Source organism: Canis aureus, chromosome 13, assembly GCF_053574225.1.
Source record: "Canis aureus isolate CA01 chromosome 13, VMU_Caureus_v.1.0, whole genome shotgun sequence".
NCBI classification, from domain to species: Eukaryota; Metazoa; Chordata; class Mammalia; order Carnivora; family Canidae; genus Canis; species Canis aureus.
This window is the reverse complement of record NC_135623.1, coordinates 66,293,344-66,314,912: the sequence shown is the minus strand read 5'-3', so window position 1 is coordinate 66,314,912 and position 21,569 is coordinate 66,293,344. Positions and strand designations below refer to the sequence as shown.

Below are 21,569 nucleotides of genomic sequence, written 5' to 3'. Positions count from 1 at the left end.
ACTGTAGGAGGATGAGAAAGAAATAAAATATCAGTATTTGCAGATCACATAATGCTATCTATAGAAAATCCAAAATAATTGACATGTAACTCACTAGAATTTATGCACAAAATTTGTATGTTTACTAGTAAGAAAGTCAATGTAATAAGAAAATCTTTATAGAGTAGCAATGAACACTTCAAAAGAGAAATGTTTACAATTTTATAATTAGCATTTAAAATCACTGACTCTGTCAGTGATGAAAGTGTTCTGAGCATAATTCTTGAAAAGTCCAATCATTGGCGACTGGTATACAGACAAAGTGACTCAGACGTCACACGCATGTATACATGCACACGCGGGGTATGGATGGCTCTGCTGGGCCGCCCTTACTAGTGGTGATGCCATCTTCCCCTTCTACAGAGCATCCCAGAGTAGAGGATAAATTATGTGGTTGCTCTTCTCATAGGAAGGCAGGCTTGTCCAACCTCAGCACTACTGACATGCTGAGCTGGATAACTTTTTGTTGTGGGGACTTCCCTGTGTTCTAAAGGATGTTTAGCAGCATCTCTGGCCTCTACGCACTAGAGGCCTGTACCTCTCTATCCTAGTTATGACAACCAAAAATACTTCCATGTATATTTAAATAATCCGGCAGAGGGGGAGTTTGCCACCTTCTGAGAACTGCTGTCATGCATTGTAAGGGTTAAAACAGTTCTTTTTAAAAACCCTGAATTTCCTCTGATACCAAAAGAGAAAGAGATCCCCTTCTCTTTTCTTAGGTCATTCCCCTTAAGAATGTCATTGTAAATTCTTTCTCTGTTGCTTTAATGTGTAATTAAATAGGGGCACCCTAGCCCCCGTCTCTGCGGGAGTTTACCCTCGGTGCATGTAATCATGCCTGCCTGCTCTAGAGATAGATGGCATTCTATTTTCTGTTGGTTCAAGACAATTAGCCAACCCAGAGGTCATGCCAATACCAACTGAATTTAAGATGAACTATGTAGAGCCAAAGGTTGTGTTGAGTCCTCTCACCTATGGGCAAGTTATCATTTATCTTGAGGATGTGTAGGTAATGGATGGCAGCTGCCTGCCTATTTTTATAAAAGTGAGATTTCTTTTCATCTTTACCATCTTTGTAGCAAATTGCCCATGATGTGCATCAAGTCTAGTTTAATACTTATTGAGCAATAAATCCTCTAAATTCTTTTCTGCCTTTGTAGAAAGAGGACTGGGTTGGCAGGAGATTTTATTTTTATTTTGCCCAATAAAAACAACATCAGGACTGAAGCGGAACAGAGAAATCTGAAGCAAACTAGGACAAAAGAGTAACTAAAATTGTGTCAGCTATCAGAGAGAAACACAAGAAACATATGGCCGTAAGCATAACCTTTTCAGGAGCCAACTTCATCTGGGATTTTGGGGGAAAATGTTTTCTTTCCCTCCACTCATATCTGCTCCCAAGTTGATATATGCTGAAGATTGCTTCTCATTATTATTTGCCTTCTTACCAATGTTCCTTGGTCATGTAGCTTCTGCTTTCTTTCTATAGCTGGGACTCCCCCGACACACAGTATCATTTCACTTCATTTACCTCCTCTTCCAGCTCTTAAGCAAGTCTAGTGTTTTGTAGATTTTCCTCAGGAGGTGATAATGAGGAATCACAGCATGGCTGGCAATTAAAGAGTGAGCATGGTGATCACCAGCCTACAGGATCTCGTTACCTTTGCCACAGGGACTTTCCCACGGGCCAATTTTTTCTCTCATCTCTGGACTTAACACTTTGGACCTCCCATTTCTAGTCCAAGGGTGATAAGGGATTTCTAAAACATTGTTTTTTGTGTGTATAAACTTAGCTTTTTTATAGCTGATAAAACTAAAACATCAGACAAAGAAACAAATTGAAGAAAATAAGTCTTGGAGATTTGGTCTTGAACCTCTATACATTGTTGATGTTGGATGGCTTCTTTATTTTTATTTATAGATTGAAGCTTATGGTATCTTTTTTTTGTAGGTCAAAATAATTGCTGGCAATTTCATATGGTTGAACAATATATTTTTCTTTATATCTGAAATTACTATAAGAAGAAATTTCCTCTTTAAAGTTTTGTTAACATTAAAGTTGATTTTCAATATAATTTTGTGCTGCTGGCTAAGTAGTCAAAATACTTGAATGAAAGTCAAAATTATCCAAGATAAAATAATTATGAAAAAAAGAGTACTTCTAGCATTGAAAAATAAGATGATGTGAATCAGAATTGATACTATAACATATGTTCAGATAACATTTTAAAATGTAATTTTGATCTTAGGGGGAAAGGTTTGGATCAAAAAAATTACAAGGACAGTGAAAAATCAGAGTGGCGTAATATTCCAGTGGCTTCTATATATTAATGCAAACAAACATCTGGTTCTTCAGGTGTATGGTTTGCTCACACTTAAGAAAGTCAACTGGCATGAGACATTCTACTGCTCCCTTTATTTAATGGCATTGATTATAAGCTGTGATTTTATAAGTCCAAATGTGAGCACTTAATTAGGCAACACTGTTAAAAGTAAATCCAGGCATGTTTTTTTCCAGGAGAATTCCCCTTCTCTTGGGCCCTCTGGTTGGTTCAAGGCAGTTATGACAACTATACATATTCATGATGTAGCTGACACTGATGCTTGGAGGGAACTTTGGAATGGAAAAAGGCAAGGGCTTATTCTTGTGTTATTCTTGCCAAATATCTAGGGTAGGAAGTCTATTATTTAGCTTGCTCTTCCTGCCCTTGTCATCACACCAGAAAGGCGGGCTTACCCTGAGAAGGAAGTTATTGTGAAAAGTATTTGTAATAATCAGAAAGGAGAAAATGGTATGCTTCTCTAATACCAAATTTATTGAAAGCATAAATCAAAGAAAATACACAAAAGATTTAGAAAGTAACAATGTTTAAAAGCATAGAGAATTAAGCAATAATATTGTTTCATAATAAAATTAAATAACAAAAATTGCCCAGAGGCACCTGGGTGGCTCAGTTGGTTAGGTGTCTGCCTTCGGCTCAGCTCATGATCCCAGGGTCCTGGGATTGAGCCCATGACTGGCTCCCTGCTCATGGGCAGTCTGGTTCTCCCTCTGTCCCTCCCTCTGCTTGTGCTCTCTCTCGCTCTCTCTCACTTCCTCTCAACTAAATAAAAATAAAATCTTAAAAAAAGAAAAAGAAAAAAAATTGCCTGGACAAAATGGCAAATGTATTAAAATATAGAGAATTTTTAAAAACAAATTTAATGTACCATTAGGCCAAAGTAGGCATGATGGGAGTTCCAAAAAGAGAAGAGAGAGCAAAATATTCATATGTAAATGCAAGAGCCCAAAAACAAGTTCAAAAAAGAACAAAGCTGGATGACTCACTTTCTGATTTCAAGACTTACTACAAAGCTACAGTAATCAAGACAGTGTGGTACTGATCTAAGTCTAGAAATAGCCATCTTTGGAATAAAGTTCAGGGTTCAGCAATAAGTCCTTATACTTATGGTCAATTGATTTTAACAAGGGTTCAGAAACAATTCAATGGAAAAAGAATAATCTTTCTTTCTTTTTTTTTTTTAAGAATAATCTTTCAACAACAGTTGCTGGCGCAACAGGATACGCACATGCAAAGTGATGAAGATGGACCTCTGCCTCACAGCCATATACAAAACTAACTTAAAATGTATCATAGAACAAACTGTACCATCTAAACCCGTCAAACCCTTAAGAGAAAATTTAGGAATAAATATCCATGATCTTTGATTATGCAATAGCTTTTTGAGACATGACATCAAAAGCACAAGTGAAAAGACCTAGATAAATTGTACTTCATCAAAATTAGAAACTTCTGTGCTACAAAGAACACCATGAAGAATGTGAAAAGATAACCTACAGAATGAGAAAAACATTTGCAAATCTTATATTTGTGAGGGACTTTTACTCAGAATATATAAAGAACTCTCACAACTTAACAACAGAAAGACAAATGATGAATAGTCAGTTCTCCTAAGACTGATTTCCCGTGAGCACATGAAAAGATGCTCAACACCGTTGGTCATGAGGGAAATGCAAATCAAAACGACGGGAGATACCACCTCATGCCAGCAACCTCAGTGTCCATTAGCAGGTGAACTGCTATGAACCACGTACGGGAGAGCCGTATGAAAGAATATTAATTGGCAATAAAAGTGAATGAAGTACTGATAGATGTTGCCACGCAGATGAACCTTGAAAACATACACTAATGAACGAAGCCAATCGTTCAAGACCACGTGTTGTATGATTCCACTTATATGAGGTGTCCAGAAAAGACGGATCCATAGAAACAGAAGGTAGATTAGTAATTGCCAGAGGAAGGGAGGAGGGGAAAATAGGAAGTGACTCCTAATGGGGACAGAGACTTTTAGGATAATGAAAATGTTCTAAAATTAGTGGTGATGGTTGCTAACTCTGTGAACACAATAAAACCCACTGGACTGTGCACTTTATTTTTAAAAAATATTTGATTTATTTATTCATGAGAGACACAAAGAGAGAGGCAGAGACATAGGCAGAGGGAGAAGCAGGCTCCCTGCGGGGAACCTGATGTGGGACTGGATCCCAGGACCCCAGGGATCACACTCTGAGCCAAAGGTAGAGACACTCACCCACTGAGCCACTCAGGTGCCCCGACTGTGCACTTTAAAAGGGGGAGCTTTATAGCATGTTAATGCTATCTCAAAACTGCTATCATCAACAAACTTATCTTGGGGGCTCAGTTGGTGAATCATCTGCCCCCAGCTCAGGTCATGATCAGGGGGCCCTGGGATGTGTTCTGAGTTGGGATTCCTGTTCTGCGTGGAGTCCACTTCTCCCTCTGCCCTTCCCCCTGCTTGTGCTTGCACTCTCTCTCTCTCTTAAACAAATAAAATCTTTAATTAAAAAAAAAAAAAGCTTAATCTGGTTGCTGGAACAGGAGTAAAATGAGTGTACTACAGAGGAGTTGCCTTTTCTCGCAGGTAGTTAAAGCTTCCCGTGGCTACCTGAAAATGACGTGGTGCAGATATCAGGGTCTGGTATTAACCGCCGCAAACCTTGATGAAGTGGCTGATGAGCCACTTCAGTAGTCGGAGGGCTTCTGTCCACCACTTCTTACTATTACCTGCCATAGTGTTGTCAAGTTAATAAACAAGCTAATAAACATATCTTTTTTATCAAGAGTCTGAGTATGTTTCTAAAAACATTGTTTTCTAAAAGTGAAAAAGGCATAGCAAAGTCAGGTGGACATTAACTTTGGGTTACCTGTGTCTCCATGTCATCCTTCCCCCATCTCTATTACTTTTTATCACATCAGATTACTGCAGCTTTTAAAATATTTGCAAATAGAATGTGAAAATTCTAGCGATTGGTACATGCCTGAAGTGATCTGTGGTGTTGGAGGAAAAGAAGCAAAGACACTTGGGTTTTGGTAAAGTATAGAGACAAAGAGTAGACATGTATTCCTTTAAGCATTTAGGAATGAAAAGGAGAGTCTAAATGTAAGTTTTAGCTGTCTATACCCTGCGATCAGCCGTACTTTGGCCATCCCCAAAGTGTTACTCTTTCCGACCAAAATCTCCTATGAAAACAGAATTAGATTCCACTTAAACCAAATCTTTTCATTATCATGTTCTAATAAACCAAACAAGGAGACTCTTTCTGGTAAGAATCCTATTCTTTAAGGAAAATCATCAAAATGAGGGCAGGGAGCAATCTGTCACAGCTTTAATCAGGGTACATAATAGAATACGAGGAAAAGATGTAGGAAAAGTGTAACAGAAAACAATAAAACAAAAGACGCTCGGTTAACTCCAGGAGAAAAGAGAGGTGAGACAGATCAGTTGGAAGACGAGTACTTCAAATCAGTTGTTATTGAGTGTGGGAAGCCGGAGTCAGGGGACTTGAATGGAGAAGAAGCAAATAATCAAAAAGAACAAGATTATAGTGAGATGCTTTGCCCCTTTCTTTCCTATCTCCTGAATTGCCACCGAAACTCTTAGCTCAGCACCTTGTACATATACACAACAAAATTATTTATAGATACTGCCAAAGCTACTGCTCAATACAACCTTTTATTTTATTTTTTTATTTTATTATATGGGAAAGGGGAGTATTATTTTTCAATGAGCTTTAACAATATCCACTGTATCTCTAGAGAGATTTAGATTTTTTTTTTACATCTAACACATATTCTTGTTTTGTTTTGTTTTTGAAGATTTCATTTATTAATGAGAGAGAGAGAGAGAGAGACAGAGACATAGGCAGAGGGAGAAGCAGGCTCCATGCAGGGAGCCTGACGTGGGACTCGATCCCGGGTCTCCAGGATCACGCCCTGGGCTGAAGGCAGATGCTAAACCACTGAGCCACCCCGGCTGCCCTCTAACACATATTCTAACTTACTTTAAAATAAGTTAGAATAACTTTACAAATTCACAAATGAAAATTATACTTTTAGTGGCAGGAAAAATTAACCTATCGGTTTAGATGCAACTAAATGTGAAGTCAATCATGTACCAGAGAAAAAAGGCCCTGCTTTCATACCCTGATGCTTCAACGTATTTCAATTTGCACTTATAAATCCAACTTTTTAACAAATATTTTTGTATTTTGATTCTAGATACTCTATTTAGAGCACTTCACTCCAAAAATATCCTGATTTCAGATAACCTTTATTTCCAATAAACCAAACCACAAATAGACCCAACTATTTTCTATTTTAACAATGGTTTTATTAGTTTTAGAGACATTTTAATTTGCCTTATAGGATTTTTTATTAGATAATGCAACTTTTAAAGTTATTGATTGGCATCTTGAGATAAATTTGCAAAACTTACCATGTTCATCCTTCTCATCGACTTCTCATCGTAGTTTAACACAGTGTTCCTTATGCTTCTATGAAGCAATAGTCCATGGAAAACTATGGACTCTTGATTCAAGACTAAAAACAGTTACAAACTTTATAATGGTGAAAAGTACCACTGTGGTGTAGAGTGTTCAGCGGAGTGCTTTGTCCGCTGACTTACTGTGTCATCAGCACGCTCCTCTGGCTTATAGGGCCTACCGTGAACTTTGGCTCAGTATGCATGTGGGATTTCTCAAAACTGTTCTGTTAAGAGAAAGGGGTTTACATAATAAACATTATTTTTTTAAAAGATTTTATTCATTTATTTATTCATGAGAGACACAGAGAAAGGCAGAGACACAGGCAGAGGGAGAAGCAGGCTCCATGCAGGGAACCTGATGCGGGACTCAATCCCGGGCCCAGAGTCAAAGGCTGACGATTGACCGCTGAGCCACCCAGGGATCCCATAAATATTATTTTAATAGTCACTTGAACAGCACCTATTTGTATCTGTAGAGATTTCAATGGCCCAAAACACTTCCATGAGTTCCACGAAGGTCTACAGACCACAATAAGGATACACCAGCTCAAGGCAGCACCAGATAGCTCTGTCCTTGAAGGTGAAGATGCAAATGAGGCCATTTGTGTGAGGTGTTGTCAGTGTGTCTGGCAAATGATAAGCATCTATTGTTGTTAATGATGAAGATGAAGGTGATGATAAATGACTACTCTATTTTGTAATCATGCTAAATACTAGCATTGTGCTGTCTAAGGGTTGTTTCCATTCGATATGTTTTAAGATGTTCTAGAGGTTGTGTCTGGTTTAGAGAATCAACTGGAGCAGGTCAACAGTAACGCTGCTCTCAGTTCTGGCTTCTTCTCCTCGAGGGAAGACACTGACCACCAGTCATTTCACTCTTCCCTCCAGAGACCGGAGGAGCTTTTACATCCCCTCTTACATGGTGTCCAAGCATCCGAGACCAATTTTGGCCACATCCGACAAAAACAATGGCCATTCTAGAGGTCTTATCTCGAGGATTAGGGAGTTTAATTGGCAGTAGATTACCTGACCTAGCATCCAAGAAAAGGTTGTGAAGTTCAGAACTAGGAGAGAATTAGGAAACAAACAAACACATAAACAAATAAATAAATAAATAAATGTATTTATTAGGAGTTTCTGCATTGGTGAACACATCCACATGTCGGGTGAGTGGAGCATCCCAGCTCCACAGGGACAGAAGCTCCTGTGCTTGAGAACCTTCCAATCTCCATCTTTATCTGGCTGTTTATCTGTATATTATATAATATCCTTTATAACAAACCAATAAATGTAAATAAAGAATTTCCCTGAGTTCTGTGAGCCATTATAGCAAATTATCAAGCCTGAGGAGGGACTGCGGGAATCCCAGACTTATAGTCAATTGGTTGACAACCTGAGATGTATGACTAGTGTCTGAAGTGAGGGCAGCTTTGTGGGACCGGGCCCTTGCCTGTGAGATCTGTGCTAACTCCAGGTAGTTAGCGTCAGAATTGAATTGAGTTGTAGAATACCCAACTAATACCCCAGGAGTTGGAGAATTGGTGGCTGGTGTGAAGGAAAATCCCACACATTTGGTGTCAAAATATTCCGGTGGGTAGAGGAAACAGTTTTCCTTAGATCACCATCCTCAAGAGCACTTCTGTGGTAAATTGAGAGTAGTGCAGCACTCTGGCCACCAGACTATGTGAAATAATCACTTTCTAAATTATCTAGGTTCTATGTTATACTGCCTAGCTCTTGCAATCCAATGCCTTAGTGTACCTTCTGAGACAAAAGAAGAGAGATTTGAAATCCCATAGTTGAGAAACTCTCAATCTTCCAAATCTCTTTATCATTTATGGTTTGGAACGTGCATAACGGAGTTCCACATTGGATGAGTAGCTTCTATTGGACCTACCTGACCATCCCATAGGTAGCAATCATAAAAACTAGGCTAAAAAAAATATAAATAATGACCCAGGGCCAACTTATGGAGGCTTCCCCTGGCCAAAGATGAAACTATTTGAGCTTCCTCAATAATGACAATAAAGGCCATCCAGACTCATCAAATGTGTTCAAATGCATGATTTGATCACTTTCTGACATCCAGGAAATACACGGTATTAAGCATTCATCTTCTTTTTCCTGAAAGAACCAGACCATTGGGTAGCCAAATAATGGATAAGGAGAGTACATATTCATTAATGTATTTAATATAAAAATATAAAAGGTTATGGAGTTAAGACATACATGCATGTACACACACATATATATGATTTTAGGAAAAAGGAATGCTTAATGTCTCTTTTTATACGCACACGCACAGACGCTTACTGCCTACCTATATAGATAGACATTAAGCATTCATATTTGCTGATGTCATTTAAAAAAAAGCCCCAGAAAAACAGAGCCTCTTCTCATAGCTAGAGTGATCCTTTTATAATGTAAGTCATATTATATCTTATATTTGGTCAAAAATCCACAATAGCTCTCAATTTTCTGAAAAGTGAAAACCAACGTCCTTCCAAATGCCTGTAAGAACCTGTAAGAGCTGTCCTTGAATTAGCTCCTTACCTAATTTCTCCTCTTGACTATACTCCTGCTACAGGGATTTCCTTCCTGTTCTTTAACACTTGAAGTGTGTTGCAACTTCAAGGCCTTTGCATTGGCTCTATTTTCTGCCTGGAGTGCTCTTTTCCCTCACTGTCACACAGCCAACTGTTGTCTTTTTCAAATCTTTGCATGAAAGTTATCTTCTCAATGAGGATTGTGGGTGCATCTCATTAGAAATTACCACCAACTCTCCTGCTTCTCCTGCCAAATGCACATCCTTTCTGACTCTCCTCTTTATTGTCCCATGGCTCTTACCATTACTAATATCCACTACTATATTGTTAAGAGTTGAACTGCCCCCCCACACACACTTCAGAATGTGATCTTATTTGGAAATAGGGTCCTTGCAGATGTAATTAGGTAAATTAGAGTGAAGTCTTCTTACTGGAGTGGGGGCAGTAGTGGAGGATACTGTAAATGGCTGATGTTCTTGTAGGAAGAGGGAAATTTGAACATGGAGACGCAGGGAGAAAATCCTGTGATGATGAAGGCCGAGATTAGTTATGTACCTGCAATAACCCCCAAATATCACTGGCTAAGCCTGAAGCTAGGAAGAGGCAAGGAAGGATCCCTCTGTGAACGTGCATTGGAGCGCTGCCCTGTGGACACATTGATTTCAGATCTTTAGCCTTCAGAACTGTCAGACAATAATTTTCTGTTGTTTTTCACCACCCAGCTTACGGCCCTTTGTTGAGGCAGCCTTAGGAAATGAATTCCTCCATCTGTACACTATAGCTTTAGTATCCAATTCACCTCTTATTGTTCGTATTGCTTATTGCTTGCCCCCCTTCTGTCCCCGACTCCCCTTCTCCCAGAAGGCAAACACAAAATAGCAGGGATCTTTCTTCATTGCTATATCCTAAAGCACCTACCAGAGTTCCTGGTCTGTAGCAGGTACTCAATGCTATCCGAGCCAAGTAATCTTCACACACATTTCATCATTTAACCATTTTAGTTGTTCTTTGTGTATTTCCCAGCTGTTTGTTTTGTTTTGTTTCCATTTGGGGTTTTATTACCCACAGTCACAGGCAACATAGCCAGCAGGAATGATCTAAATAACCGCTAAAACTCAATTTCACGTCTCTTCTGAAATAAATATTTTAAAATCATTGTTAAAACTAATGAGGTTGACTGCTTATAATTTCATCTCTCTTTATTTCCCCCAGCCATGCTTTGTGGAGATGCTGTGAAACAGGTTATCAAGTCAGATACCAGAAGAGAATAGGAGAGTTAAGATAATCAGCTCTCAAGCAAGGGAGAGTTGACTGAACATAAATTCCTTAACTCACTAACCAAGTCTACATAGAAGAAGTGATTATTCATAATAAACTTCCAAAACCATTATCCTCCTGGCCCCCCCTTTATGACTTCTATCCACCAATCTGTTTATACTTCTCAACTTTCAATTATTAAGAACATTCAATTACTTCTGGTTAGGGTAGATGAATTTCTTCCTTTGAGTTCAATAGTTTAAAAGCTCCAAAATTAGTTTATGTAGTTTAACTAAATTCATCTCTCAGCAAGCATAAAATCTGTGAAGTTTGACGGGTATTACACATTTACTAAGGTAGGTTACTGTACCAGGATAAAATACCTCCCTATATGTTTATATTTGCACTTATCAGTAGTCCCCACTCTTCCTCCCCCACCTGACGCCCTCCCCCGTACCCCGCCCCCAGCCATTAGCCACTAAAATTAAACCTTAAAATTGCCCCAGGGAAAGTGAAAATGCCTATTGTTTTTAAAAATGAGAGGTCATTCTTCGGCTTAAACTTTCTTGTTTTTGGTCTAGGGTAAGACAACAGTCTTGAATCTAAACCTTGTGAGGGGCAAAGGTTTTCAATCATAAAAGCTTCCTTTTCCAAAAGAAAATCTTGATATTCTGAACATAGTGTTATGGTAAGCCACCCTGAAGAGAAAAACAAAGATGTAGGGGACATTCTTGGTAGGCAGAAAGAAGTAGAGACCCTTAGAATAAAAAGGAGAGAAAGAGAAAGAGAAAAACAAAAGTGAACCAACGTTCTTTCACTTTTTCTACCTGTTGTCATATAAAAACTTGGGGAGGACACTCATATAGCACCAGGCAGACCAGAGAAGCTAAAAGTAGAGGGGACTGTACACAGTTTCATATTGGAAAATCTAGAAAGAGACTGAAAAACAGAGTGCTTTCATAGCAACATAGGGTGAGCACAACAGCACAGACATGACACCTTTAGTGTTTGGGCACAGAAGGCCTCGGCCCATCTATGCTGCCTGCCTCAGTTCTTAGGGATCTATGTGAGGAGTCGAATTTCATTAGCTCCTGAGGAGTTCTTGGTCATGAATTTAAAGAGTCCCAACAGTTGCTAGACTTGGCAGGTACAAGACCCATAGAGCAGACAAGTGTAGGCTCAGAACAAAATGGAAGGCATGGCTGAGTCTCCATGCAACCACACCATCAATGAAATGCCAGCAGCAATGGAGGATTTGGGGGCTGGATGCTCAGCTCCTGACCTTGCTGAGAACAGCCCATACACTATACAGGTGGACGTAACATGGGGACCAGGCAAGAGAATTATTCCTCAGCTGGCGGTCAATAGGAGCCGGCATAGGGCACCCTGTGGACCAGCACCATTTTCAGCTTCCCCCATTTGTGTAGAGAGCATCTAGGGAAGGAGGGGGAGGGTGTGTGAAAGAAAGTCCCCATATAGAGATTTTAGATTTTCAGTAGATTAAATAACTACCAGAATTACCTATCTGCAAACCTAAAATGTTTCTTGTTTTGTTTTGTCGCTTTCCTTTGGAAACAGAGGAGTCAACATAGGGGAGGGCTAAATCAGTTCTAGGAACTGAAGACAGCAATGTTATTTTGCATGCATGAGCCATTTGTGAAAATATTCAATGGTTTTCAAGGACTCAGTTTTTCAAAAAACTGGCTGAAATAAATAAAAAGTTTTGTGTTTAAAAGTTTAGTAACATAGCATATGAGACCTCAGTACTGAAATAGCACAAAGTCTATCAATCATTCTATATCTTGACCAAAAAAATTAACCTTTTTTCCCCTTGTGGACCCTTCAAGTATTTTTAAATTATGTAATATTTGGAAATACAGATTCCATTTATACTTCACATTTCAGATTATAAAAGATGTATATGAAAACAATCCTTCTTGGGTAGTGTTAATGTGGTATAGGATTAGAAAAGATTTGAGATCTATTTTTATTTGGTAAATTAATTGTGTATTACTAGACATTTGTGGGGGCAAATGAACAATTTGATCGATTATCAATGATAGGAAATAAGTGTTTTCCTGCCAAAACTGTACCCAATGCTTACAATTATGATCATGACTTGGGCATACATCTGTCATTTCTTATGACTTGCTGATCATACTAAACGTTTTCTGCATTTTCACAAACTAAATATTAAGACGCCTTTGAATTAGAAAGGAAGAAAAATAGTTCAGGTATATTCCCCACGTTTGAAATTAAATGATCCGCAGGAAAAATATTTTTATTTATTATAATTTTGAACAAAAAAAAACACTGAGTTGGTTAGATAAGACTTTTATTTTAAACAAAAATTACAATTCATTTGTTCACAAGACAAGATGAAAGTTAATATAACGACTTTTTAAAGTGAAATTATAGATTGCCTTGAGACTGACTTTATACAACTAAGTGAATTCATCATATTATATATATAACACATTGAAACAATATTCCACATATTTACGAACTGACGTTCAAATCCAGAACTCTTAGACATAAATTAAATTTCATGTTACTAAAATGTCTTTGTTGTACATACAGAATCATTGTGAATATGTTTTAGACGATCCCAACATTTGTTGTCTCCTTGGTAAACATGAAGAATTATGACATATGAAGACACTGTATAAGGGAAATTAAATCAGCTTTGATCCCATTATTGAGAAAACCATACAGAATAGGATTAAGACAACAGGACATCATGCCTAACAAATGACAAATGCAATACACCAATTTGAAATGCCTGTTTGAAATGAGGTTGTCATTAAAATCAGTTACCACATGGAAAAGGTGTAGTGGCATCCAGCTAACGGCAAACACTAGTATCAGTATGGTTAGTCTATAGAAAACACTTCGGGATCTCTTTTTGATTCTCATGATAGAACGGTTTACTCTCATGTCATGAACATCCGAGTTTTCTTCAGGTTTCACCTCAAAGCAGGTGGGGACCCCCGGTATGAACTTACTGGATGAAGAATGCTGACTTCTTACAGAACCAAAGTTTTCTGGAAGCATTCTTGAGTGGTTCTCTTGAGGAGGTCTTGCTGGAGCAGGTAAGACACACGCTGTCTTCTTGCTGTACCTTCTCCTGTGTTTTCTGATGAATGAATAGCTCCATTTATGGCTGCTGGAAAGTTTCACCTGAGGCCCACTCTTTTTGAATGGTTGAAGAGTTAAGTTGATCATCTCATTTTCTTCCAGTTTGTTTTCTTTGTTGGACAACCCGCAGCTTATACTCCTGCAGACACTGGTATGGCTCACAGTTAGACACACCAAGGGAAGAATATACTGGACTAGCAATAAAGAGATAGTAAAAGCGATTCTGTACGAATCAGATGGCCACGACTCAACACATAAATACCTGCTGCTCAGCAACGCGGAGTCAAATGTTTCCTGAAGTTCCACCAGACTGTGAAACACTGGAAGGGGAGAACAAATCGCAAAACCTAGTGTCCAGACAGTAGCAATCAGGAAGTAGCCATGGTTTGCTGTTAAATTATTAGATATAGGATGCTTGATCATATGATACCTGACAATGGCAATTGATATTAGAATTAAAGTTGAAACCAGAACTGACACACATTGAAGAAAAGGCATAATGTGACACATGACTCTGCCAAACATCCACTGATCCAGCAGGACAGAGGTCAGTGTAAAAGGTGAGCAAAACAGCACAACCAAAATATCAGAGAAGGCCAAATTTCCTATGAGGAAGTTTACCATCGTCTTCTGATTACGCTTTCTCATGAGAGCCATTAAAATAAGTAGATTCCCCATAAAACCGAGAAGACTTACAAATGTATAAAGTCCAATCAGAAAATACTGTAAATCATCTACACTGCTTTTATAGTCATCCCAGACTGGGAAATCAGAATTCCGAGTGGCAGCCGTATTGTTCTCTGTGGCAAGTGTCTTGTTATAAAAATCCTGGAGTTCTAAATCCATCTTAGAGTTCTGCTTGGAATAAAAAGACATTAGTTACCAACTTTTAAAAAATTACATGACTACGATAAATCAATTCTGAGAGGGAGACTACATTTTAAAATTTGTTCGCATCCCTTATTAATCTCCTTTAAAAAAGAAAGAAAAAGGTTTCATGAGGTCTTTCATTGGTTCCAAGTGCAAAACAAATATCACCTAATAACAATGACAGTAAGTCTGAGTCTATCATCATTCCTATGATGTATTAACTTTCATTAAAGTCACAGATCTTGTTTTTTAAATTTATATAGATATAATGAAAGGGGAAGTATATAAGAACTTCAAGAGACCTAATTTACAATAGCTCGTTACTATTATTCATCCAGTCAAGGTGCTTATTCCTGGTGTGGTCACATAATCTTATCTTAAAACGTTTGCTGGTTTCCAACTTCAATCAAGGTCAAACTTAAAAGTCACCTATCCTGAAGTATTCCTGGGTCTACTCAATTGGATGCAATCTCCTCTTCGGAACCCCCGTACTGCTCTGTGTATAGCTGTCCCATGCCATATGTCACAATTTGCCTTGCAATGCAATTAAAATACATAGCAGCCCACCTTATCCACTTATAAGCAATGGAAAACAGAAAATTGTTATTTATTCATCGTGGTATCTACCACAATCCATGGCCCAGTGACTTCACAATTGTAGGTGCTAAATAAATATTTATGGAAAAATGAAAAATTCAAACAAAATAAATATTTATGGGAAGAGGAAAAATTCAAGCAAATGTCTTGTATCCTAAATATTATCTAGTTCGTGCAGTGTTCAAATGTAAGCTTCTCAGGTGTAGAAACACTATCCTAGGACTTCGGTGTATATAGTAGGCACTTAACTAAGTGTTTATCAAGCTGTACTGTTGACTATGTGTGTACAATACCGGATGGCTGTCGTTCCATGATCAATTCTTCGTCCTTTGAGATGTGCCAGATTATCATGAGTTAGGATAGCTACTGACCAGCAGTCCACTAGTGTTTTGAAAAACAAAATTTACCTATTTACTTTTTTGGCCTAAAAACTGAAACTAATTTTCCACTTTAAAAAGATGGAATAAATTCATATCGTCTAAGGAAAATCTGTATCTTAAAATTAAATACAGAAGTAATGCTAATATCACACCCCAGTATAAGTTCTTTTCCATTTCAAACAAAATTAACAGTGTAATATTATCGATGGCACAATGGTATTCTTATTTCCTGCTACACATTAGAGATTTGACAGTATTATAAAAAAGTAGGCACTATTATTTTTTTTAACAAGAGTTTCCCATTGAATACTCAGGACAGCAATAGTTAATTAGTTCTGATGGATATTCATGTTGTTATAGAGATCCTCATATAATGCAAATTTAAAAAGCATTTATACTACATTTCAACTTATATTTACGTATGTATTTCTAGGTCTACGGTTGGATAACTATAGTTAAAACTATAAAATACATATATATTTAATTAACGGTGAATACTATTATCTTTACCTCATAAGGGACTTTTAGGTCCTGATCCAAAATATTTCCAAATAGAAAATCCTATTGTGTACATACATTCATTATAAATAATTTTAACTTCAGGTTTATAGACAGCAGGTTTCAAATAGGATGATATAGGCATCATTGTTCTATGAGAAAACTTGAAAGTTTAAGTTTTTCAGAACTTTGACAACTGATTCTATGTTGATTAAATTACTTTCTGGTAACTAATCACATCCCTTTAAAGATAAATTAATTCAAAAGCTCAGGATCTTATTCATTCATTCTTAGGCACTAGCCAACAATTTACATTGATACTGCCCCAAGTTAGAAGGGGTAAGCTGGTGCAGGGTCACTCTCATGGCCTACTGAGTCAGATAGTCATCATACTAACCTCGCAGGAACTATTCTGTATAGATTAGCGAGCTTCTAATCAAAGTAGCTTTGACTGGCCTTTCTGCCTAATTTCCTGGGTTCTGATAATTCCTCTGGTTATCAACCTTGTTCGTAATCCTTTTTACATTTATAATGCGTGTAGGTCATTTGTTACTGTGATCCCACTTAGTTCTTCTGTTGACTCACTTTCTTGAGACAACTCTTTTTCGCTGTAGATCAGTGGCTACTGGTCGCTTTTTCTACTAGCTTGTAGAAGGAAGGACACTACTGCTTGTTAGGAAGGACAAAAGAGAAATTGAACCAAATCTAGTTGGTTCTAGAACGGCTTTGTGCTTTCTTGGGACATGTAACTAGAGGATGACACTTCCTTAAAGTAAAATGTTACTGTCTAAAATTTTTCAAGGGAAGAGGAAATGCAGTACAATTTACGCTAATAGAAACAATGTAGTTTTGAGTCTAGCATTCGGATCGACTCCAGTGTAGTGGTCAGTCTTCTCAATTAGACCCTAATGGAGACAAAGGAAAATGTTTTAATTCTTTTCATGATAGAAATGATGCTTAATGGAGTGATGGTGTACATAATGGATACTAAGTAAACACTCTTACTCATCATTTTAAAAAGCACTTTAATTTTTCCCAGCTTTAAATGAAGAGGGATGAATCATCCAGGGAATATAAGAAAATTCAGGATAGTGTATGACCATATGTATGTAAACATACGTATATGTCTGGTTACATACACAGATATACTGGAACCACCAAAATTAGACAGGTTTCCAAATGGCCCTACAATGAAATAAGGAGATAGATCCACTGACAATGGGGATAGTTTAGCACTTTAAATTTTTGAATGAGGTCTCTTCAGTGACAAAGCAACATAAAGCTAAAATAGCAAAAAAATATTTAGTTTACAACATATGTTTTTATTTAAATGTAAAAGAAGTACATCAGATTTCGGTGTGTCACTAAAAATTTTCTATAAAACGAGCGCAGAAAACACTGAACTCATTAAATCATAAAAACCATTGCCTTGTTAGTAAGCAGATGAAGGAAATGCCATTCTGAGTATTCACTGGACACAGGACAAACTGAGGGCAACACTTCTTTCCCTCCCTAAAAAACACTACTTTATATATAATTTGCAAGGGGAGGCTCCTTTTATTAAGGAATAGCTAAGAGAGATTAGTTGTTCCTTCCTTTATTCATTCAACTAGCGTTTATTGAACAATTGTTGTGTGATGTGGTCTGCAAGGCTCTGCCATAAACATAACAAATACACGGTACAAGGTACTGTGGGAGGAATTCTGAGGAGTTATTTCAAGGTTATATGATGAGTAATTACAGACTACAAGTGCCTGAGATATAAAAGGGCCTAAATGGATGATGAATGAATGAATGAATGAATGAATGAATGACATTCTCCCGACTGCCAGTGTTGGATTTTTTTTTTTTTTCACAACAGCATGAACACTTAACACTGTTGCTCAATATCATGGATGCTTCTTTGCATCTATTGATAGATTGACAAATTAGCATTTTTTCTTATGTTTTTTTTCCCTCTCCAAACATTCACTCCCTCACTTAACATTCATTTATTCATTTGATTTTGGTGTGACTGTAGCCAACCTTGTGCTGCTCTCCCTCTAGCCCCAGTCCAACCCATCCCATCCACACGCAAAAATACACATAACACTTAATATCATGCTCCACACTAAATGGGCATTTTGTGACTCTTTGCTCTGACTTCTTACACTGGGGCCGGGAGAAGGAAGGGAATGGGCAACACAATGGCATGTAGAGTATTTGGAGCTGAAAATAATCAAGACCCAAAAGACTCAGGTAGAAACTCTGACCTCCCCACCAAATGCCTAAGAAAGATTTAGCTTGAGGACCTGAACCAGGAAAAGAGCTACTTACAGAGATTCCTTTTTGCCTAAGAAACCCATCAGAGCAACCTTCATTTTCCAAACATTTCCTCTCATCTTCCCGCTAATGGCTCTCCTCTCTTCCTCCTCTCCTTAGCTCAGGATGACATATATGCCTCATTTTGCCTCTCTTTGGGATTTCCATGTCTGTGTAGATTCCCTGTAGGTAGGAAGCTAAATTTGATTTTCTTCTGTTAATGTGTCTCACGGAAATTTAATTTTTAGTCCAACTAGAACTTTGGGCAAAGAAAAACTTCTTCCTCCCTGACAGTAGCCAGGGGGATATTTCAAACAGTAGGAAATGTTTGTCCAATGAGATTTGTGTTGTTGTTGTTGTTGCTTTTTTTAATTGAAAATCAGTTTTAATTGAAACTACTTTAAAATGAAAGGGGAAAAAAAAGCACAAAGGATTTCTTTTCTTAAATTTGCCCCTTCACTTCCCTGAAAAGCACAATAAGCAAACCTGTAATGGAAATGTAGATCTGTTTAATTGCGATCTGCTTTTATAACAAGTGTTATAAGGGACACTGTACAATTTTATGCAACACAAATACTTTATACGTAATACAAGTAATGTAATATGTATACTTTTCTTCATCTTAGAGTGCTAGAGAAATCATGAACTGTAACCAGAAATAAACATTTAAAGATGAAATATTATTGCACCAGAAGAAATTTGATACCGAGTGTGAAACCTTTGCTGCGCTTACTGGTGACATTTTCTTCTTTTGTATCTAGTTTTACCTCCCGTCCCACCATCAGAACTCCCAGGCTGCAGCCTCAAATGTTTATCCTCAGGGTAAAAAGTGGAAAAAAAAAAAAAGTTCTTTGTCACATTGTGACTGTTAAAAAGCAATGTCTCTGCAAGCTCACTGGAATTTTCTGATATTGTAATTCCCTTATAAAAATCGATCTGTAGCTGACACCAAGACAAATGAAAGGTTTCGGAGAGACTTTAGGTACCTTAAGTAGCTGGTTCCTAAAAGGAATAATGGGAGGAACTGCAAGGAATTCAAGGGATAGCGAGAGGCAGCTCCTATATTTAAATAAGCTTCCTTTGTTAGGATAACCTCCTGTCTTAGGGAAATGCACCTCTTTTCACAGAGGATGCGAGCACCGTAAAAATCTCGGTGATCTTGGTCCCCGCAGCAATGACAGGATCCCGGCCCTCGCCCTGCTGCCCCGACCCCGGCAGCGGGAGGTCTCCAGGTTCTCAAATTCTCCCAGGACCCCTTGTAAAAAGCCAGGATCTGGCCACATCGGAGTCGGAGAGCGCAGCACCGCTTTGCTCAGCAGACGGGCAGCGGGCACGCGCCACCCTCTGAAATCCAACCGCAGAGTTTCTTTCCCCCTGAGAAAATCCGAAATTCAAGACTGACCCGGCCGGAGGGGGGGGGGGGGTGCGGGGCCTCCCGCGGCCGCCGGCGCTTCCCCAACCTCCGCTAAAGGTCTCGGGACTTGGGGCTCAAGGGAAATCCCCGCTCCCGGAGGCCAGGGGTGCGGCTGCGCCGCGAGGTCCCCACCCCCCCCCCCCGCCCCCGACCCCGGCCCGGCCCGGCCCGGCCTGCGCCCCCGCTCGGGACCCCGCGCCCGCCGCACCCCGGGAGGACCTGCCCCGCGCCCCGGCCCCGCGCCCCGACACCCCGCACCCTCCGCATCCCGACCCGCGCCCCGACCCCCTGCCCCAGCGCCCTCCCGGGGCCCCGCAGGCTGCAGCCCCTACCTGGGCGCCCGGGCCGGTGCCCGCGCCTCGGCTCCCGGGGACGCGGTGGCGGCTGCGCCGGGCGGCGGCGGCTGCAGGGGAGGACCGGGGGGCGCGGGGGGGCGGCGGGGCGCGGCGAGGCGCCTCGGGACCACGTGACGCCGCCGGGACCCCGGGGACCCCGCTCCAGGGCGCCTGCTCCGCGCCCGCCTCCCCCCGCCCGGCTCGGGGCGCGCCAGCCCGGCCAAGGCGGGGGCCCGGAGCAGCGGCAGCCCCCCGCCCGGCCCCCCGCGGCACCCCCTGCAGCCCCCCTGCAGACCCCCGCCCGGCCCCCCGCAGCCCCCCCTGCAGCCCCCCGCAGCCCCCGCCCGGCCCCCGCAGCACCCCCTGCAGCCCCCCGCAGCCCTCCGCCCGGCCCCCCGCAGCCCCCCGCCCGGCCCCCGCAGCCCCCCAGCCCCCCGCCCGGCCCCCGCAGCCCCCCCCGCAGCCCCCCGCAGCCCCCGCAGCCCCCCGCAGCCCCCCCCGCAGCCCCCCGCCCGGCCCCCGCAGCCCCCCCCGCAGCCCCCCGCAGCCCCCGCAGCCCCCCGCAGCCCCCCCCGCAGCCTCCCGCCCGGCCCCCGCAGCCCCCCTGCAGCCCCCCTGCAGCCCCCCGCAGCCCCCCCTGCAGCCCCCCGCCCTCCCTCCGTCGCCCCTTCCCCTTCCCAGCCGCGCCCCCAGCCTCCCCACCCCCCCTGGGACGGGGACGCGGCTCCCCGGGGCCCCCCGCAGCCCGCCCCGTCCGAGGCCAAGTTAACTTGAGCAGGAGGATCTCTGCCCGCGGGGCCCCGGGCCTGGGGGAGCCGAGGGGAGGACGTGGGGGCGCCGGGACAGCGCCAAGGGCTGGGGCTCCCAGAACAAGCTTCAAGGCCCGGGTTCTCTCTTTGTTCGGAACAAATAAAGAAACAAATAAATAACCCCCCAAAGGGGACGCTGCTCCTTTGCACCTGTTTCGGCAGGAGGAAGGGCCAAGCCTGGCGCGGAGGCTGGTGCGGGGGGGGGGGGGGGGGGGGGCACCTGCGGGGAGGGGGGGAGCGGGCGGGGGGGCGCGCACCTGCGGAGGCCCGGGGGGAGCGGGGCGGGGGGATGGGGGGAGCACCTGCGGGGGCGGGGGGAGCGGGGCTGGGGGAGGCGCACCTGCGGGGCGGGGGCTGCGGTCCCCTGACGGCGACGGCTGGGGTCAGGCGGGACCGAACCCGCCCTGGCACTGCTCAGAGACACAAAGACTGCGGGGGGTAGGGGGGGAGGGAAGGGTTGTCATAGGTTAAAAAAAAAGAGAAGACACAACCACCCCAATACCCTGCAAACATTTGGCCCTTGGTTTCTCAGCGTG

The 21,569-nt window shown here is 41.4% G+C and overlaps 1 protein-coding gene across 2 annotated transcripts; it reads right to left on the bottom strand.

Moving 5' to 3' along the window:
• Positions 1 to 13,009: 13,009 nt before the first annotated feature.
• NPY5R (neuropeptide Y receptor Y5) lies at positions 13,010 to 21,484 on the bottom strand. 2 transcript variants are annotated; one of them, XM_077844412.1, is made up of 2 exons: positions 21,374 to 21,484; positions 13,010 to 14,684 (listed from the first exon to the last, which is right to left on the bottom strand). In XM_077844412.1, exon 2 carries the CDS (start codon positions 14,673 to 14,675, stop codon positions 13,335 to 13,337), a length of 1,341 nt encoding a protein of 446 aa, XP_077700538.1. In that variant the 5' UTR covers positions 14,676 to 14,684; positions 21,374 to 21,484; the 3' UTR covers positions 13,010 to 13,334. The 2 variants fall into 2 exon arrangements, with proteins under 2 accessions (XP_077700538.1, XP_077700537.1); XM_077844411.1 differs by lacking the exon at positions 21,374 to 21,484 and adding an exon at positions 18,491 to 18,768.
• Positions 21,485 to 21,569: the final 85 nt, after the last annotated feature.

Excerpts from the sequence above, each read along its gene's own strand:
- NPY5R (XM_077844412.1), bottom strand. The coding sequence starts at position 14,675 with ATGGATTTAGAACTCCAGGATTTTTATAACAAGACACTTGCCACAGAG.